The sequence below is a fragment of the Delphinapterus leucas genome, chromosome 3 (genome assembly GCF_059928025.1).
Source record: "Delphinapterus leucas isolate spDelLeu-1000000601 "Yukka" chromosome 3, BTC_Dleu_Yukka2, whole genome shotgun sequence".
Classification (NCBI taxonomy): domain Eukaryota; kingdom Metazoa; phylum Chordata; class Mammalia; order Artiodactyla; family Monodontidae; genus Delphinapterus; species Delphinapterus leucas.
The window spans coordinates 29,333,515-29,358,688 of record NC_143131.1 but is presented as its reverse complement, the minus strand read 5'-3'; the positions used below and the strand labels follow the sequence as shown (position 1 = coordinate 29,358,688).

Genomic DNA, 25,174 nt, shown 5'->3' with positions numbered 1-25,174 from the left:
GTAGAAAATGATGCTGGGAATCCAGTCTGAAAATGGCTCTGCCATCCTCCTGTCTTCAAATTTGCCCTGGGGTCACCATCCTAGTCACAGTCAGAAAGGGAAAAGAGCACAGAGGCACTCCCATGGGAGGTTTTATGGGCCAAGCCTAGAAGGGGCACTTATCAATTCTGCTCACATTCCATTGTCTAGAACTCAGTCATATGACCAAACCAAATAGCAAGGTGGATGGAAAATGTAATCTAATTGTATACCCAGGAAGAAGAGGAAAAAGGATTGTAGTGAGTATCTAGCAGTCTCTGCCACTGAATGACATGGCCCACTGTGTGTTTTAGGTAGCTCATTCTGGAAGCAGTGAGGATGAGGGATTTGACCTGTTGGGAGGATACTGCAGTAGTCCAGATGAGGAATGAGAACTAGGACAAGAATGCTTGGGATGTTTTTGTGCCAGTACCACACTGTCTTGATTACTGTAGCTTTGTAGTATAGTCTGAAGTCAGGGAGCCTGATTCCTCCAACTCTGTTTTTCGTTCTCAAGGTTGCTTTGGCTATTCGGGGTCTTTTGTGTTTCCATACAAATTGTGAAATTTTTTGTTCTAGTTCTGTGAAAAATGCCAGTGGTAGTTTGATAGGGATTGCATTGAATCTTTAGATTGCTTTGGGTAGTAGAGTCATTTTCACAATGTTGATTCTTCCAATCCAAGAACATGGTATATCTCTCCATCTATTTGTATCATCTTTAATTTCTTTCATCAGCATCTTATAATTTTCTGCATACAGGTTCTTTTGTCTCCTTAGGTAGGTTTTTTCCTAGATATTTTATTCTTTTTGTTGCAATGGTAAACGAGAGTGTTTTCTTGATTTCACTTTCAGATTTTTCATTAGTGTATAGGAATGCCAGAGATTTCTGTGCATTAATTTTGTATCGTGCAACTTTACCAAATTCATTGATTAGCTCTAGTAGTTTTCTGGTAGCATCTTTAGGATTCTCTATGTATAGTATCATGTCATCTGCAAACAGTGACAGCTTTACTTCTTTTCCGATTTGGATTCCTTTTATTTCCTTTTCTTCTCTGATTGCTGTGGCTAAAACTTTCAAAACTATGTTGAATAAGAGTGGTGAGAGACAGTATGGAGGTTCCTTAAAAACTACAAATAGAACTACCATATGACCCAGCAATCCCACTACTGGGCATATACCCTGAGAAAACCATAATTCAAAAAGAGTCATGTACCAAAATGTTCATTGCAGCTCTGTTTACAATAGCCTGGAGATGGAAACAACCTAAGTGTCCATCATCGGATGAATGGGTAAAGAAGATGTGGCACATATATACAATGGAATATTACTAAGCCATAAAAAGAAACGAAATTGAGCTATTTGTAATGAGGTGGATAGACCTAGAGTCTGTCATACAGAGTGAAGTAAGTCAGAAAGCGAAAGGCAAATACTGTATGCTAACACATATATATGGAATTTAAGAAAAAAAATGTCATGAAGAACCTAGGGGTAAGACAGGAATAAAGACACAGACCTACTAGAGAATGGACTTGAGGATATTGGGAGGGGGAAGGGTAAGCTGTGACAAAGCGAGAGAGAGGCATGGACATATATACACTACCAAACGTAAGGTAGATAGCTAGTGGGAAGCAGCCGCATAGCACAGGAAGATAAGCTCGGTGCTTTGTTACCACCTGGACGGGTGGGATAGGGAGGGTGGGAGGGAGGGGGACGCAAGAGGGAAGAAATATGGGAACATATGTATATGTATAACTGATTCACTTTGTTATAAAGCAGAAACTAACACACCATTGTAAAGCAATTATACTCCAATAGAGATGTAAAAAAATAAATAAATAAAATAAAATGACAAGCTTTAAAAAAAAAAGAATGCTTGGGATGAAGAAGGGAAGATAAATTCAGGAGTCACTGAGAACTTAAAATCAGCAGGACTCTGTGGGGAATTGAATGTGGGGTATGAAGAGGAGAGAGGAGAGGAGCATGTCATGACTCTTCTGTTGGAATCTTGGGTGTCTGTTAGGTGATGCTCCTATAAACTGAGATATAGTACAATGTATAGAAAGAGTAAGTTTCAAAAGAGACAGAGAAAGGAACGATGATGAGTTTAGTTACAGATCAAGTTTAGTTGGTAAGACCTGTGGGATATCCAACGGATAACCAGCAGATGTTTGTGTGTATGGGTCTGAGGTTCTTGAGAGAGATGAAAACTGGAGATAAAATTTGGTAGCCATGATCAATAGGTAGAAGTTAGAACCTTGGAAGTGAATGAGGTCACCCAAGCACAGCCTGTAGGCCGCAAAGAGTTGTCCAGGGTTGGGACACTGGAAAACACCAACATTTTAAGGAGCTGGCTGACAATGAGATTCCATGTGAAAGACTGGTAAGGAACAGTCTAATATTTAAGGCTTAAATCAAGAAATGTGGTGCCACAGATGTCTAGGGACATGAAGACTGACAGTGGGCCTAACGGATCTTACAATTAGAAGGTCACTGGTGACTTTGGGGAGAACATTTATAGTATTGAGATGGAAGGAGATACCAAAGTGCAGCCCAAAAGAGAGACCCTTTTGGAGGCTATCACAGTTCTCAGATGGGACAGTCCCCACATTAGGACTGTTAATAAAGATGGACAGCTCTTCTCAGTCCACAAATTCATACAAAAGTTTCATTAAAAAGTAGCTTTAGGGGCTTCCCTGGTGGCGCAGTGATTGAGAGTCCACCTGCCGATGCAGGGGACACAGGTTTGTGCCCCGGTCCGGGAAGATCCCACAGGCCGCGGAGCAGCTGGGCCCGTGAGCCATGGCCGCTGACCCTGCGCGTCCGGAGCCTGTGCTCCGCAACGGGAGAGGCCACAGCAGTGAGAGGCCCGAGTACCACAAAAAAAAAAAAAAAAAAAAAAAAGTAGCTTTAGGATGACCCAGAAATTAGTTTCCTTTCCCATACTCTTATGTAAATGTGTTTTAATGCATTTGTCCTGAGGATATTTTATACATGTGAATTAATTGATAAATGTTAATTGATCTGAGAAGTTACTATATCCAAATAAACTAAACCTAAATAAACGTACCTATCAATCCTGATGACTGTTTGAGCCCAGAGGTTAACTGATGCATTTTGATTTTGATCAAGATACAAAAATTAATTCTATCTCATGTCATATCTTTGACTTTGACAGAAATAAAGTCTCTTATTGAATACATCATAGCTCACCAAAAATTTGGCAACCGTGGTGGAGTCATTGAGAGCTATTAATTCTAGGCAATTTGGCTGGAAAGGGGGAATTGGCCCAGATTGCAGAGGTTTGTAAAGCTACAAGGATATTACAAGAACAGAGTTCCACGTTTGGCAGGAGTCCCCTTCATGACAGGGCTTGGTGCCTGCTCCCTTTCTGCATCTTTTGAGACAAAATGTTTAATACACAGAACTGTCTGAGAGGATCAGGATACAGAATGAAAACTTTGGGTTTTGAGTTTCCCACCCTCCCCTGATTTTTTATTCTACCCGTATCTGAAGTTGCTTCTTTAGGATTGTCCCTCCCTATAATGGCATCGCTGGCCCCTCAGTCACCACACCTTAGGAACCCCAGGATCACCACTGGTATCAGTCTTCCCTTGTCCTACTAGAAAAACCCTGCCAGTTTTTCACGTCTGTGTCATCTCATCATTTCTGTCATCTCCTCTTCGTTTCCTGTCAGTTTAGGCTCAGGAGTTTCCAATCTAACAGTGGGAGGCATCTGGAAAAGAGTAGGGATGCTTTTGTTTGTTACAATGATGGGGGATGGGGGCTGCTACCAGCATTCAGTGTCTGAGAGCCAAAGACAATGAGGGTCCTGTGACATTGAGGGAAGTCCAAAATACCAATAGTGCCCCAATAGTTGAGAATGGAGAACCCTAGGACTCTTCCCTTTACCTTTACTGGTCTGGGCACTTCCAATCTCTCCCCTCCCCAATGCTTTCCATACCTCGTCACGAGAGATGTAAGACTGCCATATTACTCTTCTGAGCGGAATTTTCTAATCATTCCAAACTCCTGATCACAAATCATTAATGTCTCTCCATTACGTACCAGATAAAATCCACTCTAATATCCAACAGCCTTCAGGTCCTCGAATAATTCCGCCTTCAACATACTGCCTCCTATGACGTCATCCATCGTAAGCTTCACCAAATCGAAACTGCTCAGTTTCCACTAAACCTTCTGCTCGTCTCAGGTCAATGCCTTTGTTTATGCTGTTTCCTCTGCCTGGAACTTCCTTCTCTTTCTCCTTTGTCCCTTTACGTTCTACCTGTTCTTCAGTATCAAGCTTTGAGCTTCTTCTTCCATAAAGCCTTTCCTGCTCTTTAAGATTGGAAGCATTGTCATTTCTAAAGTTCCTTAGCATTGGATCTGAAATTTCTCTCTCTGTGTCCTCCCTTTCTGTCCTGTGTTGAAGGGGTGTTCATGTCCCCCAGCATACACAGCATGTTCCTCTAACTACCTGTGATTTTGAAAATTACTAAAGAATTGATATAAAAACCGAGTTAACACTGTAAATAGACATAAATCTAGAAAGCAGATGTTCTGGGTTTGAGTATTGGCTCCATCATTTACTAACTGTATGTTCTCACTGCACCCATTTCCTCAACTTTAAAATGAGGATGATGACGATGCCTGATTCATAAGATTGTTACGAGATAAAAGGAATAACTCTATGTAGGAGAGTGTCAGGCACATAGGAGTACTCAGTAAGCATTGGCTTTGATATCTGTTTATAAGACAGAAAATGTAGGTGCTTCGCAATATGCATGGGTATGGATCGCATTCTGACGGAAGGTCACCTCTCGTCAAATTGCCTCATCATTCAGTCGGATCCCTTGGGCCAGTCAGTGAAATGTATGCTGTGCAGTCCTGTAAATGGAAGTGACAGTAAAATTTTCCGCAGCCTTTCACAGCCGTTTTCGCAGGATTCTGATGTAGCGCTGCACATCATTTCCAGTTCTGACCACCCCCAAACCTGCTCCTTGACCTGGTAAATCGGTTGTCACAGGGTCACTAGCTGTAAGGAGGGAGAAGGTTCCCAGAACAAGCAAGTTGTCCCTTCTGCCTCCTTAGGGTCCTCCTCTCTTCTCTGACCAGCCCCCCCCAGCCCCCCCCCCCACCCGCCACACTCCTAATTTGAAACTAACTAAAGAGACAATCAGTGGAATCCCCTTTTACTTACTGCCTTCCAGGGACATCCTCCTGTCAGCTTCACCTTTGGACTCATTTGCTGTCTAAATAGAAATTGTCAAAAAGGAATTAAACAAATGTCTACTCACAACATCTGAATCTAACAGGACTAGATTCAGAGCTCCAGAGACATGTGTTTCTTTACAACATAAATATGGTACAAAGAACTGTAGACATCACTTGTGATGTACCAGGGTCATCAGTAGCCTGGGAATTTGGTCTCACTAGCTCTGTCCTGGGTTTGGGGCAAATGTCATGTTTTTCTCCATGTCCTAATGTGAAATTAACGTTGTACTGTCTGTGTGACCTTAAGCATGACTGCTAAGCTCTCTGGGCCCCGGAAATCTGGAAAGTGGGACTCATAACGCTGACCTTGCAGGTATACTATGTTCAATAGGTAACATTTGTAGAGCACTCACTTTGTGTGTGAATTACCTCTGTTGTTCTCACAGCAACTTAATAAATGAGGTCTTAGTGTTATCACCAGTTTCACATGCTAGGGACGTTAGGAAACTAAGAAAGATTGCACAATTAGTCAACTGCAGAATTGTAATCGTATCCTGAGTCTCAGAGGTTAGAGAAAATATAGGAAAGGTACCTGTTGTGTAGTTGTATCAGTTGTCCATTGCCACAATAACGCTATATAACAACCAACCACAAAATCTCAGTAAACATTAATTTTTGTCCATGAGTTTCTGGGTCAGCTAGGAGTATCTGCTGACCCGGGCTGAGCTTAGCTGACCTCAGCTTGGCTTGTCATGCATTTGCTGAAGGGTCAGCTGAAGGCTGGCTGGTCTGAGATGGGCTCGGCTGGGTCACCCAGCTGGGTTTCACATGATCTCTCATCCTCTAGCAGGCTAGCCCAGTTTTACTCTCATGGCAGAGACAAGGGTCCAAGAGAGAACCAGAACAAGCAAGGCCTCTTGAGAACTGACACAACAGCACCCACTGCAATGTCTTGGCAAAAGAAAGTTGCAAGAACAGTCCCGATTCAGCAGCTGGGGAAATACATTCCACCATATGATGAGAGGAGCTCTGAAGTCCATTGAAAAAAGCATGGGTGTGAACAATGGGGCCACTAGTGGAATCAGTCTATTATTCACTTCAGCTGTTATAATCTCTAATGTGTGTATATATGTATATCATATATATACACACATAATATAGTACAGAGGAAGAAAAGCTAGGAACTTATGAGAGATTCAAATCCAATCCTAAAGAATTTTAAGGAGAAGAATTGACCTCCATAAATGAGCCAGTTGAGAAAATGTTGACCGAGGCTATTTTCTGCTCTTCCCTTTCTATGAGCAGCATTGGTGAAATGCGGCAGCGTGCCTGCAGCTCACCCCCTTCCCCAGGCCTTCACGCCAGGATACTTTTTTTTTTAACATCTTTATTGGAGTATAATTGCTTTACAGTGGTGTGTTAGTTTCTGCTTTATAACAAAGTGAATCAGTTATGCGTATACATATGTTCCCATATCTTTTCCCTCTTGCGTCTCCCTCCCTCCCACCCTCCCTATCCCACCCCTCTAGGTGGTCACAAAGCACCGAGCTGATCTCCCTGTGCTGTGCGGCTGCTTCCCACTAGCTTTCTACCTTATATTTGGTAGTGTATGTATGTCCATGCCTCTCTCTTCCTTTGTCCCAGCTTACCCTTCCCCCTCCCCATATCCTCAAGTCCTTTCTCTAGTAGGTCTGTGTCTTTATTCCCAGCTTGCCCCTAGGTTCTTCATGACCATTTTTTTTTTTTATATTCCATATGTACGGGTTAGCATACGGTATTTGTTTTTCTCTTTCTGACTTACTTCACTCTGTATGACAGACTCTAGGTCTATCCACCAGGATACTTTTTAAAGGGAAGCACATCTCCATTTGCACTGGGTTTTCCTCCCACAGAGAAATCAGGGATTCGCAAGCCTGGCTGCTTATTAGAATCACCTGGGATTTGTTTCTTAAATACTCCTGCCTGAGCCCTACCCACAGGCGTTCAGATTGTTTGGGGCTGGAGCCTCAGCGCTGGTTTGTTCAAAAGCTCTGCAGGCCGTTTTAGTGAGTAGCCGAGATTGAGGACCCCCAACTCCAGGGTGGGGTGGGGTGTGTCTGAGAAAGCGGCCCTGAGCCTCTTCTCTCTCCTCCCCTCCACTCCCCCCCCCCCCCGGCAGTGTTCCACCACGTGTGGCCTGGGGGCCTACTGGCGGAGCGTGCAGTGCAGCACCCACGTGGATTCCGACTGCGCTGCCCTGCAGAGGCCTGACCCTGCTAAGAGGTGCCACCTCCGTCCCTGCGCTGGCTGGAAAGTGGGAAACTGGAGCAAGGTAACTGATCAGGCTCAGCAGTGTTGGGGGTGTCGGGGGCGGGGAGGGATTTATACGAGGTCATTTGCTAAAGCAGGTTTCCTTCCTCCCTTCCTGCCTCCTTTCTGCCCTTTGCTTTGATAAACTGGTGAATGCGTAAATCAGGTGTTACCATAGGCCTGCTTCAAGTTACACAATAGCCTGAGAACAAGCAGAGTTTTCAGTAGCCCACAAGTTTTTATCTGCCTGTCTTCCCTTACCAGATAAACTGAGAAAAAAAAATTTAATTTGTGTAATTAATTGCTTGTCCAGCATGCAACACTATTTCTAAATTGCTTAAGTTTAGCATTATAATTAATAATGATACATTAGCACAAGTGTAATTAAATCATCCTTCAGTAGCTGCTCACAAAGCAAGTATAACATTGAATCTGTCAGACTCAAAATGAAAAGAAAACGGAAACATAAAGACACATTTGGTCTTTAAAAGTGTGTGTCCTGGGCTTCCCTGGTGGCGCAGTGGTTGAGAGTCCACCTGCCGATGCAGGGGACACGGGTTCGTGTCCCGGTCTGGGAAGATCCCACATGCCGCGGAGCGGCTGGGCCCGTGAGCCACGGCCGCTGAGCCTGTGCGTCCAGAGCCTGTGCTCCGCAACGGGAGAGGCCACAACAGTGAGAGGCCCGCGTACCGCAAAAAAAACCACAAACAAACAAAAGTGTATGTCCTATATTGATCTTTCGGAAGTGCAATTTTCCTGTCCTTGCTAATCTAGCTGTGGTTACTCATTCTTCTGTGCTGCCTGCATAGTCCCTCATGAAAGGCTTTATCAGGTTTTAGGATTAGTCAGGCTTGGTTCTTCTGGGCACCAATCAGGCCCAAACTGCCTGTCACCCTGATGCGGGCTGAGCCAGCCCCTGGGGGATACAGATGCAGTCAGGTCGTAGAGACATTGGTCAGAGGTGGGGTTAAGAGCTGCTTGGCAGAAGGGGTGAGAGGTATGAGCTGTGCATACACCTTCTGTTTGTGAAGCACACCCACCTGTAAGACACCCTGCAGGCTCCTGTCTTCTCTCTGGGGAGCCAGTTTCCCTTGATGGCCTTGACACAGAAGGGAAAAGAGCTACCCAGAAATTTGGGGAGGCTGGCATCCCCTCTAGATGGTTAGCACCCTCATCTTGTAGAAAGCTCACATCCCCAGACAAGCAGGGCCATGAGGTGTCCCACTGGACATCTCTGGTTCTCCTGGCAGACTTATCTGACAGACAGGAGTGTGGAATGTCATTTAGCTGCATTAGGCCCCTTTTCCCAAAGAAAGGCTCTGATCTTTGGCAAGAGAGAGAAAGTAGTGCGAGTCCCTGAGAAAATCACCACGCATTTCTTTGATGCCTGCCAACCTCCCTTTTTCTGTTTTCATACCATTTTTCTTTCAGGAACAAATGCTGGTTCTTTTTTTTTCTCTTCCAACTCATAACAAACTCAAGATCAAAAAAGGACTAAATGTCTGGCTACAAGTTCTCTTCCATATCCAGAAGAATCTCAAGCAACATTTCTATCCCTGACCTTGCCAAATGTTGACCAAGTCCTGAACTTCCACTTTCCCATCACTGGGACTAATCCTTTCCTTGGAAATTACATGGCTCATAGAAAGGAGAGATGTGGGAAATAGCTCACACTTTTAAAAAGGTCCCTCCACTGTAAAATTCTAGCTGATATAAAAGCCTGCATGGGAGATCTGGTAGCTGTTCTCTGGGGTCAGACCCCCTAAAGAAAGCCCTGCTCTGCCTGCTCATCCCTTCCGTGTCTGTCTCTGGGTCTCTTCTCTCTCATGGTCAGGAGGTTTGTAGATGTATTTATTAACCCCTGTAGACTCCTGGTGTTTTGTAGAAGCTGTCTCTGACACATCACCAAGTTCTTCCAGAATGTGGTAACCACCCATCTAAACTCAAACCCTCAAAGTTACTCCATTCCTATCAGTAAGGAAAATATCTCCTCTCTCAGGATAATAGATAAACCTTATGTCAAAGACACTATTTAACTACTGATAGTCAATTGCCCTGACTTCTGTTTTTTCTATCATTAGGGACATTGAATACATGACTTCCATTTTTCCTAGGAATGTTGATTTAAATTTTATCTTAAATTTTTGGTGACTGAATGATACAGCTTTTTGACTACCACGTTATTAACCAGTTCATATGCATGTCTAAAGTCCAAATCATACACTAGGAAATATTTGAAGGCCTCCTTAGTTTCACTATTCTACCGGGACTCTTAAACTTATTCAGTGGCCAACCTCCAAACCCTAGAGTAGGAAAATAGACCCCCTGGTTTTGCCTTTAACTATCCAGAGGGTTTAGATTCTGCCAACTTGATGGTTTACCTTTTCACAAATACTTTCTCCGAGGGAAGAATTCTAATTTGATCATGAATCTTTCTGCATTATCCCACTGACCACTACCCCAGATCCAGAGGCACTTTAATCTTGTAGGACTAAGGGTATTCTGCAGCCTCCCTTGAACCCGCAGGGATCACACCAGAGGCGCTGGGTTACTCATCAACAACTCCCCACTGCTGTGTGTGCTGTCTGAACTGTAGCTGTTTAACGGGCTTCTGTTTCGAGCACCACTCATCTCCATGATGGAGCCCTGATGCAACCGCTATGGACATTTTCTCATACATGTGGCAGTACAATGAGCCTGTACATTCAGATCTTTACCTTTAAAAAGTCTAGAAGTTGTTTTTTTTTTTTTTTTTTTGGAATGGCTTGCTGCTTCTTCATGCATTGATCTGTCTGAAACAAATTCCAGGGCCTAGTCCTGAAGTTTGTCCCAGAAGTGTACCTGAGAAAACGTAGTTCTGCAGAATTGAATCCTGGAAGCAGCACTGGGCCTGGGATCAGACATGTCTGGGTTGGCAGCTCCACTTTGTCACCGGTATAGAACACTGGTCCTTTCTTCCAACCTCTTAGGAGCTTTAGTGTTCTAAAGAAATGGAGTGGATCCTACGGCATCTACTAATCTCATAAAGTTGTACAGATCAAAAGAGTGTGTGTGCAACAACTTTGTAAATGGTAAAAGACTGTTCAGATGAAGCCTTGGGCAAACTTTGAGCTCTGGGTAAAGGTTAGGAGTAGTTCTCAGGCGTTTGCTAACTTCTGGCTTCCTGGACTTGGGGCAGGGGTGTTGTGGAAAGGTGGCAGTGGAGTAAGTCCTGTCCATCCATCAGGTCTCCACTCCGCATGACTAAGCAGACAAGGTGAACCATGAGCTTTGGAGGACTTGACCTACCTTGCATCCTGGCACTCGCCAAATATCACCAAGTGCCCGACACCGCACAAGAATTTTAGGTAAACAGTTTTATTTTTATCCAATAAACGACCTTCTTTATAATTCCCACTGAGGAAATGAAGGTTTGGAGGGTTTAAGCCACTAACACATGATCAGCTAGTACTAATACTCTCAGTTCTGAGAAACCATCAACTGGGGGACGGGTCATCAATTTAATGACAGCCTTTCAGAAAGAAAGGAAACACTACACAGTAAATATGTACATCAGTTGTAAGACACATGCCAATTACAGAACATTAAAATTTGCATAAGAAAAGAAGTGATTCTTGTGCTGGAAGAAATGCTGTAAGTGACAAAGATGAACTTGAAAAACCTTCACCTGGGTTTGACACCAAAGCTATGCATCCTCACAGCCCCACACACTTCCTGATTGAACATTTTGCCTGTACCTCCTGCAGTTTTGTAAACTTTATTATCTTCCTTAGAATGATAATAACTTTTTGTAGTTAAGTCTGACAGATCTTGATTATTTCTGAAATGAATCAAAGATTTTTACGTTTCCTTGGAATGCCCTGTCTTCCCACCTAGGTAGTGTTGCAATTTTATTTTAGCAGTAGCTGACCTTATTACCTGTAGCTTTTTTTGGAAAATAAAAGTGGCAGCCTTTTCTTATGGCTTTGAGTTTCATTATATTCAGTGCTACATTTTTTTTAGATCTGAACTTTTACAAATGCATAAGATAGAAAAAGAGCCCCGTCTTGCTAAATACAGTCCCTGACTCTCATACATAACGTGTTCCCAGAAACATACATCAAAGCCCGATGTGCAAAAGTCAAAACAGAACTGCATGTTATAGGGGAGATTTTGTGCCCAGAAAGCAAAAACTGACCAGCTGGAAGGTGAATAATGCACTCAAAACCACTGCATTTATTTTCTCTTGATATACTTTGTTGTACATCTAAACTGTTACCCACTCTTGGAAGTCCCAAGTGTTTTAGATGAAGGAATCCACAAGTAGAGAAAAGAACAGCAATCAAATGGAAACCTTTAGGACCACAGAAAGCATGAAGTCAAGACGACTCTAGCTGAGGACTGATGTCCAGACCGTGAGGCCCTATCATGGCCCCTGCCCATCTCTCTTTGTCCACCCCTTCCCGCTGCTCTAGCATTCTGATGGACATGTTCCTGAACAAGCCTTATTGCTTCATGGCACTGCGCCCATATATGCCATTACCCCCACTTTGAATGTCCCCCGTGCTATTTTGCCTGCTGAGTGAGCATCTGCTCATCTTACATGATTCAGCTCAAGCTTTGGCTCCTCTATTCAAGCCCTGCCTGGCTTCTTCAGGTGAAGTTGACCGCCTCCTCCTTTGTTCCCTCACTAGATCATGAATGACTTTTGAACATACAATCTTTACGACTTCTACTCATTACATGACTTCTTCCTTCTGCTAGATTGGGATACAGGAGCTGGAATATAGTTAAGGGCCCAGTAACAGGGAGGAAGTGAAGTGTGAATGGGGTGGGGGGAAGACGGACAGATGAATTTGGGTGCTGTTCAACACAGAATTTTTGGAATGAATTATTTGATATTAAGGGTCTTATGAATCTGTTTAACATAAGGAAAGGAACAGAAAAGAATTATTTCCATATCCTGGTTTAGTACTTGGAGAGCAAGAAAGTATTCTGAAATCAAAGCAGAATACAAGTCCAGTGATCCCAGACACATATCACTCTAGAATGCTGGGAGAATTTAACCATCCAGCTTATCCTCCTTTTAATACCGATGGAGAAACAGAGGCTTAGACAGGTAAAGTCACGTAGCCACTTGGTGTCAGGGTCGTACTTGAATGCAACCTGCTGACCTCCCAATCCCACGTTGGTTAACTTTATTATGCTCATCTGAACACTTGGTAGCAGTCTAACGTGGAAACTGTATCAGGATGACTCCATAAATCAGAATCAACACAAGGAAGAAATGGTTGTGATTTCATTTTCTCTCTGCCAGGGGCTCCTGTAAGCTAAGAGGAATTTTCTTTCTAACTCAGTCTGGTTTGCTGATCACATCAGTTAAACAAACTGGTGTGAGAAGCAGAAAATGGTTAGGCCTGTTTGGACACAACTGGGCATTAGCCAGTCTTTCCATTCTCCTCAGTCTGGCTCTCCTGTCCTCAGTCTGGTCCACAGACTCCAGGTTAGGAAAACTTGAATACAAATAACCCTCCTTTAGGGCAATAAGAAAATGAATATGATAATTGGCATTCAGCAAACAAAGGCAAAACAGTTATATCCTGCCACTTCACTCCTGCTAACTGAATCAGAGGCCCTTCTGAAAATGAAACAGAAGAGTCACAGATTTAGTATCTTCCCTTATTATTTACTTCACCATATTAATAAACTTCATTTCCCACTGAATGTGAATGTACGCTTTGACAAAAAGGTAATGCAAATTTCAAAAATCTAGGAATAACAGATAGTAGCAACAAATGAAAAATAAGAAAACAAAACCCCATTGTACACTTATGTCTTAGAAAATTCCTCTTCCTAATAAAGACCCCTCTTGTTTTAACCATGGATTATTTCCTGGAAATCTGTCAGACAAATGGCTGCTTTGTGTGGAAATTATTAGCATGCTTCTGCATTTGTTATGTGGCTGATTTTATTTTATTTTATTTTTTAACATCTTTATTGGAGTATAATTGCTTTACAATGGTGTGTTAGTTTCTGCCTTATAACAAAATGAATCAACTATACATATACATATATCCCCATATTTCCTCCCTCTTGCATCTCCCTCCTACCCTCCCTATCCCACCCCTCTAGGTGGTCACAAAGCACCAAGATGATCTCCCTGTGCAGTGCGGCTGCTTCCCACTAGCTATTTTACATTTGGTAGTGTATATAACTCCATGCCGCTCTCTTACTTTGTCACAGCTTACCCTTCCCCCTCCCCATGTCCTCAAGTGCATTCTCTACGTCTGCGTCTTTATTCCTGTCCTGCCCCTAGGTTCTTCAGAACGCTTTTTTTTTTTTTAGATGCCATATATATGTATGAGCATACGATATTTGTTTTTCTCTTTCAGACTTAACTTCACTCTGTATGACAGACTCTAGGTCCATACACCTCACTACAAATAACTCAATTTCGTTTCTTTTTATGGCTGAGTAATATTCCATTGTATATATGTCCACATCTTCTTTATCCATTCATCTGCCGATGGACACTTAGGTTGCTTCCATATCCTGGCTATTGTAAATAGAGCTGCAATGAACATTTTGGTCCATGACTCTTTTTGAATTATGGTTTTCTCAGGGTATATGCCCAGTAGTGGGATTGCTGGGTCATATGGTAGTTCTATTTGTAGTTTTTTAAGGAACCTCCATAGTGTTCTCCGTAGTGGCTGTATCAATTTACATTCCCACCAACAGTGCAAGAGGGTTCCCTTTCCTCCACACCCTCTCCAGCATTTAGTGTTCCTAGATTTTTTGATGATGGCCATTCTGACTGGTATGAGGTGATACCTCATTGTAATTTTGATTTGAATTTTTCTAATGATTAGTGATGTTGAGCATTCTTTCATGTGTTTGTTGGCAATCTGTATATCTTCTTTGGAGAAATGTCTATTTTGGTCTTCTGCCCATTTTTGGATTGGGTTGTTTGTTTTTTTGATATTGGGTTGCATGAGCTGCTTGTAAGTTTTGGAGGTTAATCCTTTGTCAGTTGCTTCACTTGCAAATATTTTCTCCCATCCTGAGGGTTGTCTTTTGGTCTTTTTTATGGTTTCCTTTGCTGTGCAAAAGCTTTTAAGTTTCATTAGATCCCATTTGTTTATTTTTGTTTTTATATCCATTTCTTTTTTTTTTTTTTTTTTTTTTTGCTGTACCCGGGCCTCTCACTGTTGTGGCCTCTCCCATTGAGGAGCACAGGCTCCGACGCACAGGTTCAGTGGCTATGGCTCACGGGCCCAGCCGCTCCGTGGCATGTGGAATCTTCCCAGACCAGGGCACAAACCCGTGTCCCCTGCATCGGCAGGCAGACTCTCAACCACTGCGCCACCAGGGAAGCCCTATATCCATTTCTTTAGGAGGTGGTTCGAAAAGGATTTTACTGTGATTTATGTCATAGAGCATTCTGCCTATGTTTTCCTCTAAGAGTTTTATAGTGTCTGGCCTTACGTTTAAGTCTTTAATCCATTTGGAGTTTACTTTTGTGTATGGTGTTAGGGAGTGTTCTAATTTCATTCTTTTACATGTAGCTGTCCAGTTTTCCCAGCACCACTTACTGAAGAGGCTGTCTTTTCTCCATTGCATATTCTTGCCTCCTTTATCAAAAATAAGGTAGACATATGTGTGTGGGGTTATCTCTGGGCTTTCTATCCTGTTCCATTGATCTATATTTCTGTTTTTGTGCCAGTACCATACTGTCTTTATTACCGTAGCTTTGTAGTATAGTATGAAGTCTGGGAGCCTGATTCCTCCAGCTACGTTTTTTTTTCTCAAGATTGCTTTGGCTATTCGGGGTCTTTGTGTTTCCACACAAGTTGTGAAATTTTTTGTTCTAGTTCTGTGAAAAATGCCATTGATCATATGATAGGGATTGCATTGACTCTGTAGATTGCTTAGGGTAGTATAGACATTTCACAATGTTGATTCTTCCAATCCAAGAACATGGTATATCTCTCCATCTATTTGTATCATCTTTAATTTCTTTCATGAGTGTCTTATAGTTTTCTGCATACAGGTCTTTTGTCTCCTTAGGTAGGTTTTCTCCTAGGTATTTTATTCTTTTTGTTGCAATGGTAAATGAGAGTGTTTCCTTAATTTCTCTTTCAGATTTTTCATCATTAGTGTATAGGAATGCAAGAGGTTTCTGTGCATTAATTTTGTATCCTTCTACTTTACCACATTCATTGATTAGCTCTAGTAGTTTTCTGGTAGCATCTTTACAATTCGCTATGTATAGTATCATGTCATCTGCAAACAGTGACAGCTTTACTTCTTCTTTTCCGATTTGGATTCCATTTATTTCTTTTTCTTCTCTGATTGCTGTGGCTAAAACTTCCAAAACTATGTTGAATAATAATGGTGAGAGTGGACAACCTTGTCTTCTTCCTGATCTTAGTGGAAATGGTTTCCATTTTTCATCATTGAGAGTGATGTTAGCTGTGGTTTTGTCATATATGGCCTTTATTATATTGAGGTAAGTTCCCTCTATGCCTACTTTCAGGAGGGTTTTTTTAATCACAAATGGGTGTTGAATTTTGTCAAAAGCTTTTTCTGCATCTATGAGGTGGTCATATGGTTTTTCTCCAATTTGTTAATATGGTTTATCACATTGATTGATTTGCATATATTGAAGAATCCTTGCATTCCTGGAATAAACCCTACTTGATCATGGCGTATGATCCTTTTAATGTGCTGTTGGATTCTGTTTGCTAGTATTTTGTTGAGGTTTTTTTCATCTATGTTCATCAGTGATATTGGCCTGTAGTTTTCTTTCTTTGTGACATCTTTGTCTGGTTTTGGTATCAGGGTGATGGTGGCCTCGTAGAATGAGTTTGGGAGTGTTCCTCCCTCTGCCATATTTTGGAAGAGTTTGAGAAGGATAGGTGTTATCTCTTCTCTAAATGTTTCATAGAATTCACCTGGCAAGCCATCTGGTCCTGGGCTTTTGTTTGTTGGAAGAATTTTATTCACATTTTCAATTTCAGTGCTTTTGATTGGTCTGTTTATATTTTCTCTTTCTTCCTGGCTCAGTCTTGGAAGGTTGTGCTTTTCTAAGAATTTGTCCATTTCTTCCAGGTTGTCCATTTTATTGGCCTAGAGTTGCTTGTAGTAATCTCTCATGATCCTTTGTATTTCTGCAGTGTCAGTTGTTACTTCTCCTTTTTCATTTCTAATTCTATTGATTTGAGTCTTCTCCCTCTTTTTCTTGATGAGTCTGGCTAATGGTTTATCAATTTTGTTTATCTTCTCAAAGAACCAGCTTTTAGTTTTGTTGATCTTTGCTATTGTTTCCTTCATTTATTTCTGATCTGATCTTTATGATTTCTTTCCTTTTGCGAACTTTGGGGTTTTTTTGTTCTTTCTCTAATTGCTCTAGGTGTAAGGTTAGGGTGTTTATTTGAGATGTTTCTTGTACCTTGAGGTAGAATTGTATTGCTGTAAACTTCCGTCTTAGAACTGCTTTTGCTGCATCCCATAGGTTTTGGGTCAGCATGTTTTCATTGTCATTTGTTTCTAGGTATTTTTTGATTTCCTCTTTGGTTTCTTCAGTGATCTCTTGGTTATTAAGTTGTATATTGTTTAGCATCCATGTGTTTGTATTTTTTACAGGTTGTTTCCTGTAATTGATATCTAGTCTCATAGCGTTGTGGTTGGAAAACATACTTGATATGATTTCAATTTTCTTAAATTTTCCAAGGCTTTATTTGTGACCCAAGGTATGATCTATACTGGAGAATGTTCCATGAGCACTTGAGAAGAAAGTGTGTTCTGTTGTTTTTGGATGGAATGTCCTATAAATGTCAATTAAGTCCAACTTGTTTAATGTATCATTTAAAGCTTGTGTTTCCTTATTTATTTTCATTTTGGATGATCTGTCAATTGGTGAAAGTGAGGTGTTAAAGTCTCCTACTATGATTGTGTTACTGTCGATTTCCCCTTTTATGGCTCTTAGCATTTGCGTTATGTATTGAGGTGCTCCTATGTTGGGTACATAAACATTTACAATTATTATATCTTCTTCTTGGATCGATCCCTTGATCATTATGTAGTGTCCTTCTTTGTCTCTTGTAATAGTCTTTATTTTAAAGTCTATTTTGTCTGATATGACAATTGCTACTCCACCTTTCTTTTGATTTCCATTTGCATGGAATATCTTTTTCCATCCCCTCACTTTCAGTCTGTATGTGTCCCTAGGTCTGAAGTGGGTCTCTTGTAAACAGCATATGTATGGGTCTTGTTTCTGTATCCATTCAGCCAATCCATGTCTTTTGGTTGGAGCATTTAATCCATATACATTTAAGGTAATTTTTGATATGTATGTTCCTATTACCATTTTCTTAATTGTTTTGGGTTTGCTATTGTAGTTCTGTTCCTTCTCTTGTGTTTCCTGCCTAGAGAAGTTCTTTTAGCATTTGTTGTAAAGCTCGTTTGGTGGTGCTGAATTCTCTTAACTTTTGCTTGTCTATAAAGGTTTTAATTTCTCCATCGAATCTGAATGAGATCCTTGCTGGGTAGAGTAATCTTGGTTGTAGGTTTTTCCCTTCCATCACTTTCAGTATGTCCTGCCACTCTCTTCTTGCTTGCAGAGTTTCTGCTGAAAGATCAGTTGTTAGCTTATAGGAATTCCCTTGTATGTTGTTTGTTGTTTTTCCCTTGCTGCTTTAAATATTTTTTCTTTGTATTTAATTTTTGATAGTTTGATTAATATGTGAATTGGCGTGTTTCTCCTTGGATTTATCCTGTATGGGACTCTCTGTGCTTGATTGACTATTTCCTTTCCCATATTAGGGAAGTTTTCAACCATAATCGCTTCAGATATTTTCTCAGTCCCTTTCTTTTTCTCTTCGTCTTCTGGGACCCCTATAATTCGAATGTTGGTGCATTTAATGCTGTCCCAGATGTCTCTGAGATTCTCCTCAATTCTTTTCATTCTTTTTTTCTTTATTCTGCTTTGCAGTAGTTATTTCCACTATTTTATCTTCTAAGTCACTTATCCGTTCTTCTGCCTCAGTTATTCTGCTATTGATCCCTTTTAGAGAATTTTTAATTTCATTTATTGTGTTGTTCATCATTGTTTGTTTGCTCTTTAGTTCTTCTAGGTCCTTGTTAAACGTTTCTTGTATTTTCTCCATTCTATTTCCAATTTTAGGATCATCTTTACTCTCCCTATTCTGAATTCTTTTTCAGGTATACTGCCTCTTTCCTCTTCATTTGTTTGGTCTGGTGAGTTTTTACGTTGCTCCTTTATCTGCTGTGTGTTTCTCTGTTTTCTCATTTTGCTTAACTTACTGTGTTTGGGGTCTCCTTTTCACATTCTGCAGGTTCGTACTTCCCATTGTTTTTGGTGTCTTACCCCAGTGGTTAAGGTTGGTTCAGTGGGTTGTGTAGGCTTCCTGGTGGAGGGGACTAGTGCCTGTGTTCTGGTGGATGAGTCTGGATCTTGTCTTTCTGTTGGGCTTGTGGTGTGTTTTGGGGTGTCTGTGAACTGAGTATGATTTTAGGCAGCCTCTCTGCTAATGGGTGGGGTTGTGTTCCTTTCTTGCTGGTTGTTTGGCATAGGGTGTCCAGCACTGTAGTTTGCTTGTTGTTGAGTAGAGCTGGGTCTTAGCGTTGAGGTGGAGATCTCTGGGAGAGCTTTCGCCGTTTGATATTACGTGGAGCCGGGAGCTCTGGTGGACCAATGTCCTGAACTCGGCTCTCCCACTTCAGAGGCACAGGCCTGACCCCCAGTCGGAGCACCAAGACCCTGTCATCCACACGGTAGATCTGCAGTTGATCATAAAATGATATAACTCAGGAACAGCCAGATGAAAGGGATGCATAGGGCAAGGCACGGGGAATGGGAGCAGAGTTCCCATGCCTTCTTTAGGCACGCCACTCTCCCAGCACCTCCATGTGTTCACCAACCCAGAAGCTTCTGTTCTGTGACTGATTTTAAATTGGCAGTTACTTTTTTCTCTGTGTACTTACAGCATGGCAGGCAAATGAAATTTTGAATTTTTTGTGGGGGCTGTCTGGCAAGTGTTGCTTATTTCTGAGAAGCTAAACACACTTGATTTATGGAAGCATTAGAGCATCAATCTGCCCCCTTGTCATATGGGCCCACATCTTCTATGTTACAGCCCAAGGTTTGATGTCAGCTGACTTGTGCAATCTGCCTGGTGGCAGAAGGATGGGGATCAGTATTTTGGGATATACCTCTACTGAAAGGTTTTGAGGAATTTCCTTTCACCATCCACAACCTTACAATTATGATTATGCCACCATAACCAGAAAGCATGATATTTTACCATGTAGAGAGAGGGCCAGATGAAAATATACCTTACAGCAATGCGCACACCTTGGTGGTGGTGCATTTTCTCAGCCAAGACTGTAATGAGATCATCAATGGAAGGATTGAGAGAGTGAAGAAGGATGCTCTTTATAGCGACCACAGATCTCTTTAGTCCACTGGGAGCCCCCAGTTGCTCTTTTCTCAGAATTCATATATTCATTCAGCAAGCTGTGGGGAACATCTATGCTGCCCCTAGCCCCATGCTAGATGCTCAAGACACAATGGTGACCAGGGCAGATAGGCTTCCAACTTCAGGGCAGTGATAGTTTAATAGAAAGGATGGACAGAATAAATAAAAGTTGTTTCACATTTCAAGTTCTTTTGATGGAAACAAGGAAGGATCTGAGATAAATAACAAGAGGGATAGGTATCCTTTGGAGAAGGTATTCAAGGAAGGCGCAGCAGAGAATGTGACATTTATGCTAAGTTAAAGGAGGGGCAGTAGCAAGTAATGCGAAGGGTGGAGGAAGGAATATTTGGGACACAAGGACCACAGGACATATTGTTAATCCACGGAGAATCTGGGGGAGAGGGGCTGAGGAGCACAGAGATCAGGCCCCATGCCACCTACTTCGGGTCCCCACCTGTGTGGGCAGTGACAAGACAGGCCAGGACTGGCCTTGAGAGACTAGGATGCACAGGCAAGACAAGCTGAAGGGAAACTGATGGCACCAGCATTCTACACAGACTGCAGACAGACCAAGTCTTGGAAGCTCAAGTTACAATTAAGTAAAATCTAACTAGGTGGGGGATGGAGAAGCTTCCAGAATCCAAGAGGTCAGAGAGTGAACCAAAGAAGTCCTCCAGAATAGGCCACGTAAACTCTGGTTTTAGGTGACCCAGGCTCAGCCGTGTTTATCATGATCTTAAGGAAATCAGCAGCCTGCGAGTGAACAGTGCCCTTTACTGAGAGCAGGGTGCAGGGGCCGCTGCGCAAGGTACGGGCACAGGGTAGGGGGCGTGAGGGGGGCCTCTGTAAGGGCTTGCTGCAGGCACACGCTGAGAAAACCCTTGGTAATGGAGGCTATAGAAGGAAGGATGGTGGGCGATGGTGCTGTAGGGGGAAACCTGGCAGTAGGGGAAAGGACAGGGTTGGCCCACTCCCTGAATCAAACCACTGAGCAGTTATTCAGTTTATTTTCCTTATAGAGGCCCTTCCCTTGAAACAAGGTAACCCAACCTGCATTCACACTCAGGGAGAAAATGGGTTTTCAGTAGGATTTTGAGGGACAGTTGGCTGTGGCTTTGCAGAGGGCTCCCCCAACAGCGGTTCCGTTTGCCTCAAATGGACACAGGCATCTTAGGGAACATCCACCCACTGAGTGGATGCTGCGCCACCCTCACCCCAAGCCCACCCCTGCGGCTGTAATCTTCACAACAGTCCCATAGGTAACGGTTACTATCCCAGTTTACAGATATGACAGCTGAGGCTCAGAATGTTTCTGCAGCTCGCCCAAGGGCTCACTATGAGTGAGTGACAGAACTGGACTTTTCACCTGGTTTTCACCCTTCCACACCTGCATTTTCTGACATTGGGAGGCCCCTCTTGGGGAGCTGCTCAAGTGACTCCCTTTCTGAGGGAAGACAGTTTACTAACCCCTCTTCGTGACTGGAAGCCTGGAACTTCGTGATGCTTTGTGAAACCACTGGGAATCCAGGCGTGGACGGTCTGATGCCAAGGACTCAGGTGTCCCCTTTTCTCTCGCTCTCCATACAGTGCTCCAGAAACTGCAGCGGGGGCTTCCAGATCCGGGATATTCGGTGTGTGGACAGCCGGGACCACCGCAGCCTGAGGCCATTTCACTGCCAGTTCCTGGCTGGCCCTCCTCCTCCACTGAGCATGAGCTGTAACCTGGAGCCCTGCGAGGAGTGGCAGGTGGAGCCTTGGAGCCAGGTACGGTGCCTTGTACACCAACCGGACAACCTGGCAACCATGAATCTCTGTGTTACCTTGTGAGTCTAGATGTCGGGGAAGACCACACATGTATCAATCCAGCGCCAGGCCTCCACTCAGCCACCTTCCACTGGGTGTGTTACTGAACCAAACTTGGGTCACTTGTCCATATACAGTAAAGGCAATCTACTGACACCAGGTGGTGGTGAAGGAAAGTGCAGCGTTTATTGCAGGTGCCAAGCAAGGAGTCCAGGGCAGCTAGTGCTCAAAAGGCCTGAACTCCTCAAAGGCTTTCAGGGAAACGTTTTTAAAGACAGGGTGAGGGAGGGGGGTTGTGATCAGCTTGTGGACATTCTTCCGATTGGTTGGTGGTGCGGTAATGGGGAGTCAACAACATCAGCATCACGAACCTTCTGGTTCCAACCCGTCTGAGGTCTACGTGCTTGTGGACGCCATACAGTTAACTTCTTCCACCTGGTGGGTGTTTCAGTCTCTGCAAAACAGCTCAAAAGATGTGGCTCAGAATATTATCTATAGTCCTTGAGGAGGAACTAAAGGTCCTTGACTTTGTTTAATAGCTAAACTATTATTATGTTGTCTTGCTTGACTGTTTTCCTTTCTGAGTTTTCTCACCTCGCTGATTAAATTTACTCTTTGGAGATCGGGGAAGGCCTAGGAGGCTAAAGTGTTTCTATAGACAAGAGGCAGGTGGAGAACATGATGGGGTGAGGGGGCAAGGCTGTTCTGGGAAAGCCCCATAGGGTCCTGCTCGGTGACAGGTGGGGAGGCTGGGCAGGTCCAGCAACTTGAAGGCTATGTTGTGTGCTTTAAACTGTGACTGCTCAATGGTTTATTACAACCTAGTCTCAATGGATATACTGGGGAATTGGGGTCCCTCTGGGGAGATGTACGTGTACCACTGTGGTGAGAGGCATTTAGGACAGAGCATCACATGCCCCTCTTAGGCTTCTGCAGTGGGGCTGAGGGTAATGGTCAGATCCTTTCCACACACAGTATTTAATTTCAGAGTTCCACCTCTCAGTTAAATGCCCAAATCCTCGTTTACACAAATAAAAAGAGGGGTGTGTGTGTGTGTGTGTCCATCCTGTTTTGTGAGGGCTGAGGCTCTGCTGCGTCTTTGTCCTACTTCAGTACATGAAAACAAATTACTCTTCCTTGGTGAGATATAATGATTTCATTTGCCTATTGGCCTCAGTAGCTTAAAAAAAAAAAATACTCCCAACTGTACCCATGCATGGTGGAAAGAAGAGGGAAAGAAAGAATGCAGCGTGTTTTGAGTGGGTCCATACACTGGACACTTTACCTACAATACTTGTTTTAATTATGACAACAACCTGGATGGTAGGCCTTATTAATTCCACTTTATAGGTGAATAAATTGAGACTCAGAGGTTAAGAAGCATACATGAGGTCACACAACTAGAAAACAAATGGTGGAGTATTAAATTCAAGTTTAAGGCTGACTCTGATGCCTGTACTCTTTCTACTGTAGAATTTAGTCCAGTGGACATGGAGCAAAGAGCGAACTGAGGAGAAAGAGTGAGTCATAAGTATTTGGGGGAAAACTTACCACATGCCAAGGAAGGGAAGATAAAGAACCACAAGTGTAGGATACAGAATTAGTGTTCAACCCTGGAAGACTGAGCCCCCTCAAGCTTCTTACTGTCTGCTGGGTCAAGCAGCCATGTTGATTCCTGAGGCCCTGGGTCAATACCTGGTGTTTTCTGGGGCAAAAACCGCCACTGTCCCCTCTTCTGCTTCCTTCCCTGTCCAGCTCTGGAGGACATAAAGTACCTGCTACTCCCATGCTTTGAACTTAGGCCTCCATGTTTGCTGGGCCTGGTGACAGCTTCCAGAATCCTGGAATTTGCAGAGGCGCTTAGATTGCCTTGTCAGAGAAATTGCATTTGCAAGTTATCCAAGATGAGCAATCATATATGCTCTCTGGTTGTGAAAAAGATGTATTCTATATGCTTCCTCAGTAGCTTCTGGGAGCCCAATCATAAGCCTGTTTCCTGAAGGCCTCCCAACGTCCTCCTTTCTAAATTGCTCTGTTCTGAGCAAACCACAAAGTTGGAAGACTTCCCTCTGAAGGAGCAGTAAAGACAGAAAATGCTGAAGTTGGTTGAACATTTCCCTGGGAATGTTGAGGGACTATTAGGGACTGGACGCCTTTAGGTGCTTTCCCTGAGCCATCATGATGATGCTCTGTACATACTATCTAATGGATGCCTTCGTGGGAATGTTCTGGGGCCTTGAAGTGAATGTCAGCCAGTCCAGACTACTTGCAATGGAACATGCATTTCAACTGTAGAAATGTCTCCACTGGTTCTCAAACTTTGACAAACTTTAGCATGTTTCAGCATCACCTGGAGGGTTTGTCAGCACACAGATGTCTGGACCTCACTCCCACAGTGTCCAGTTCAGAGGTCTGGGGTAGGGCCTGAAGTTTCACATTTCTAACAAGTACCCAGAGATGCTGAAGTTGCTGCTTTGGGGACCACACTTTAAGAACCACTAGTTCATACCTTCTTTATCCCCCCTTTCCTGGAGGTTACTTGGCCAGGTGGCCCTGGATCTATATGCACAAATGTAGGTATGCAACAGGATCCCAAGTGTGGAATTCCTCTCCTTCCCTCCTCATATAGGGTTAAAAACAGTGAATAAGTGGGAAAAGATCCATGTTGGAATACTGTGAAAGCAATAGATTAGTTCTTTTACTGAGCAGAAAATGTTAATTGTATATAATTTCCCTCTTTTCTATGGTTACCATCACACATGCAGTGCCTGTCGTGATGGGCATGATATTGAGAATCATAATTGTTTTGTTGTTACCATGTCATAATTAAGATTTTTCAAAGTACTAAGATCTTTCAAAGTACTTTTCAAGTACTCAAAAGCATTCTTCAAAGATTCTTGGTGAATTATTTACTTTCCTCTTAAAAACCTCAGGAAAATGAGACAATACAACTTAGAAAATTATTCTAGTGAGCAAAAACTTGACATGTTTTTGAATTATATCCCTTCAGGAATCCAACTTGTCATCTCGGACTTATTTTGTGAGCATTACAGCCAGTTCATCAGACCTTTAGAAAACCTACCAACATCACTATTCCAAAGATGGACAAATTTAATTCTAAAGCTTTATGTAGTGGGGAAAGAAGGCTGAATCCTGTTTTAATAGATGAACAAAATTGCATTGTAGAAGTATGCTGTCCATTAGGGCTGTCAGAACTAATCAGAATAAAAATATCTACATTTTACATTTTGGTTTCTAGACCAGAATTCCTTCCATTTGACATATTGAACTATTTAGCATCTTCTGATTTTTTTCCCCTCCTCTTATCCCCAGAATTTCCTTTATCAGTCTCCTTTCTTTAAGTCTTGTT

The 25,174-nt window shown here is 42.7% G+C and overlaps 1 protein-coding gene across 1 annotated transcript in view; it reads left to right on the top strand.

The window, feature by feature from the left end:
• The window catches only part of LOC111187753 (A disintegrin and metalloproteinase with thrombospondin motifs 12), a 76,758-nt gene extending 53,430 nt beyond the window's left edge, over positions 1-23,328 (top strand). Inside the window, exons 7-9 of the mRNA XM_089908552.1 lie at positions 7,392-7,544; positions 21,589-21,765; positions 23,278-23,328. Of these exons, the coding sequence (XP_089764678.1) occupies positions 7,392-7,544; positions 21,589-21,765; positions 23,278-23,328 (381 nt within the window). The remainder of the gene's footprint in view (positions 1-7,391; positions 7,545-21,588; positions 21,766-23,277) is intronic.
• Positions 23,329-25,174: the final 1,846 nt, after the last annotated feature.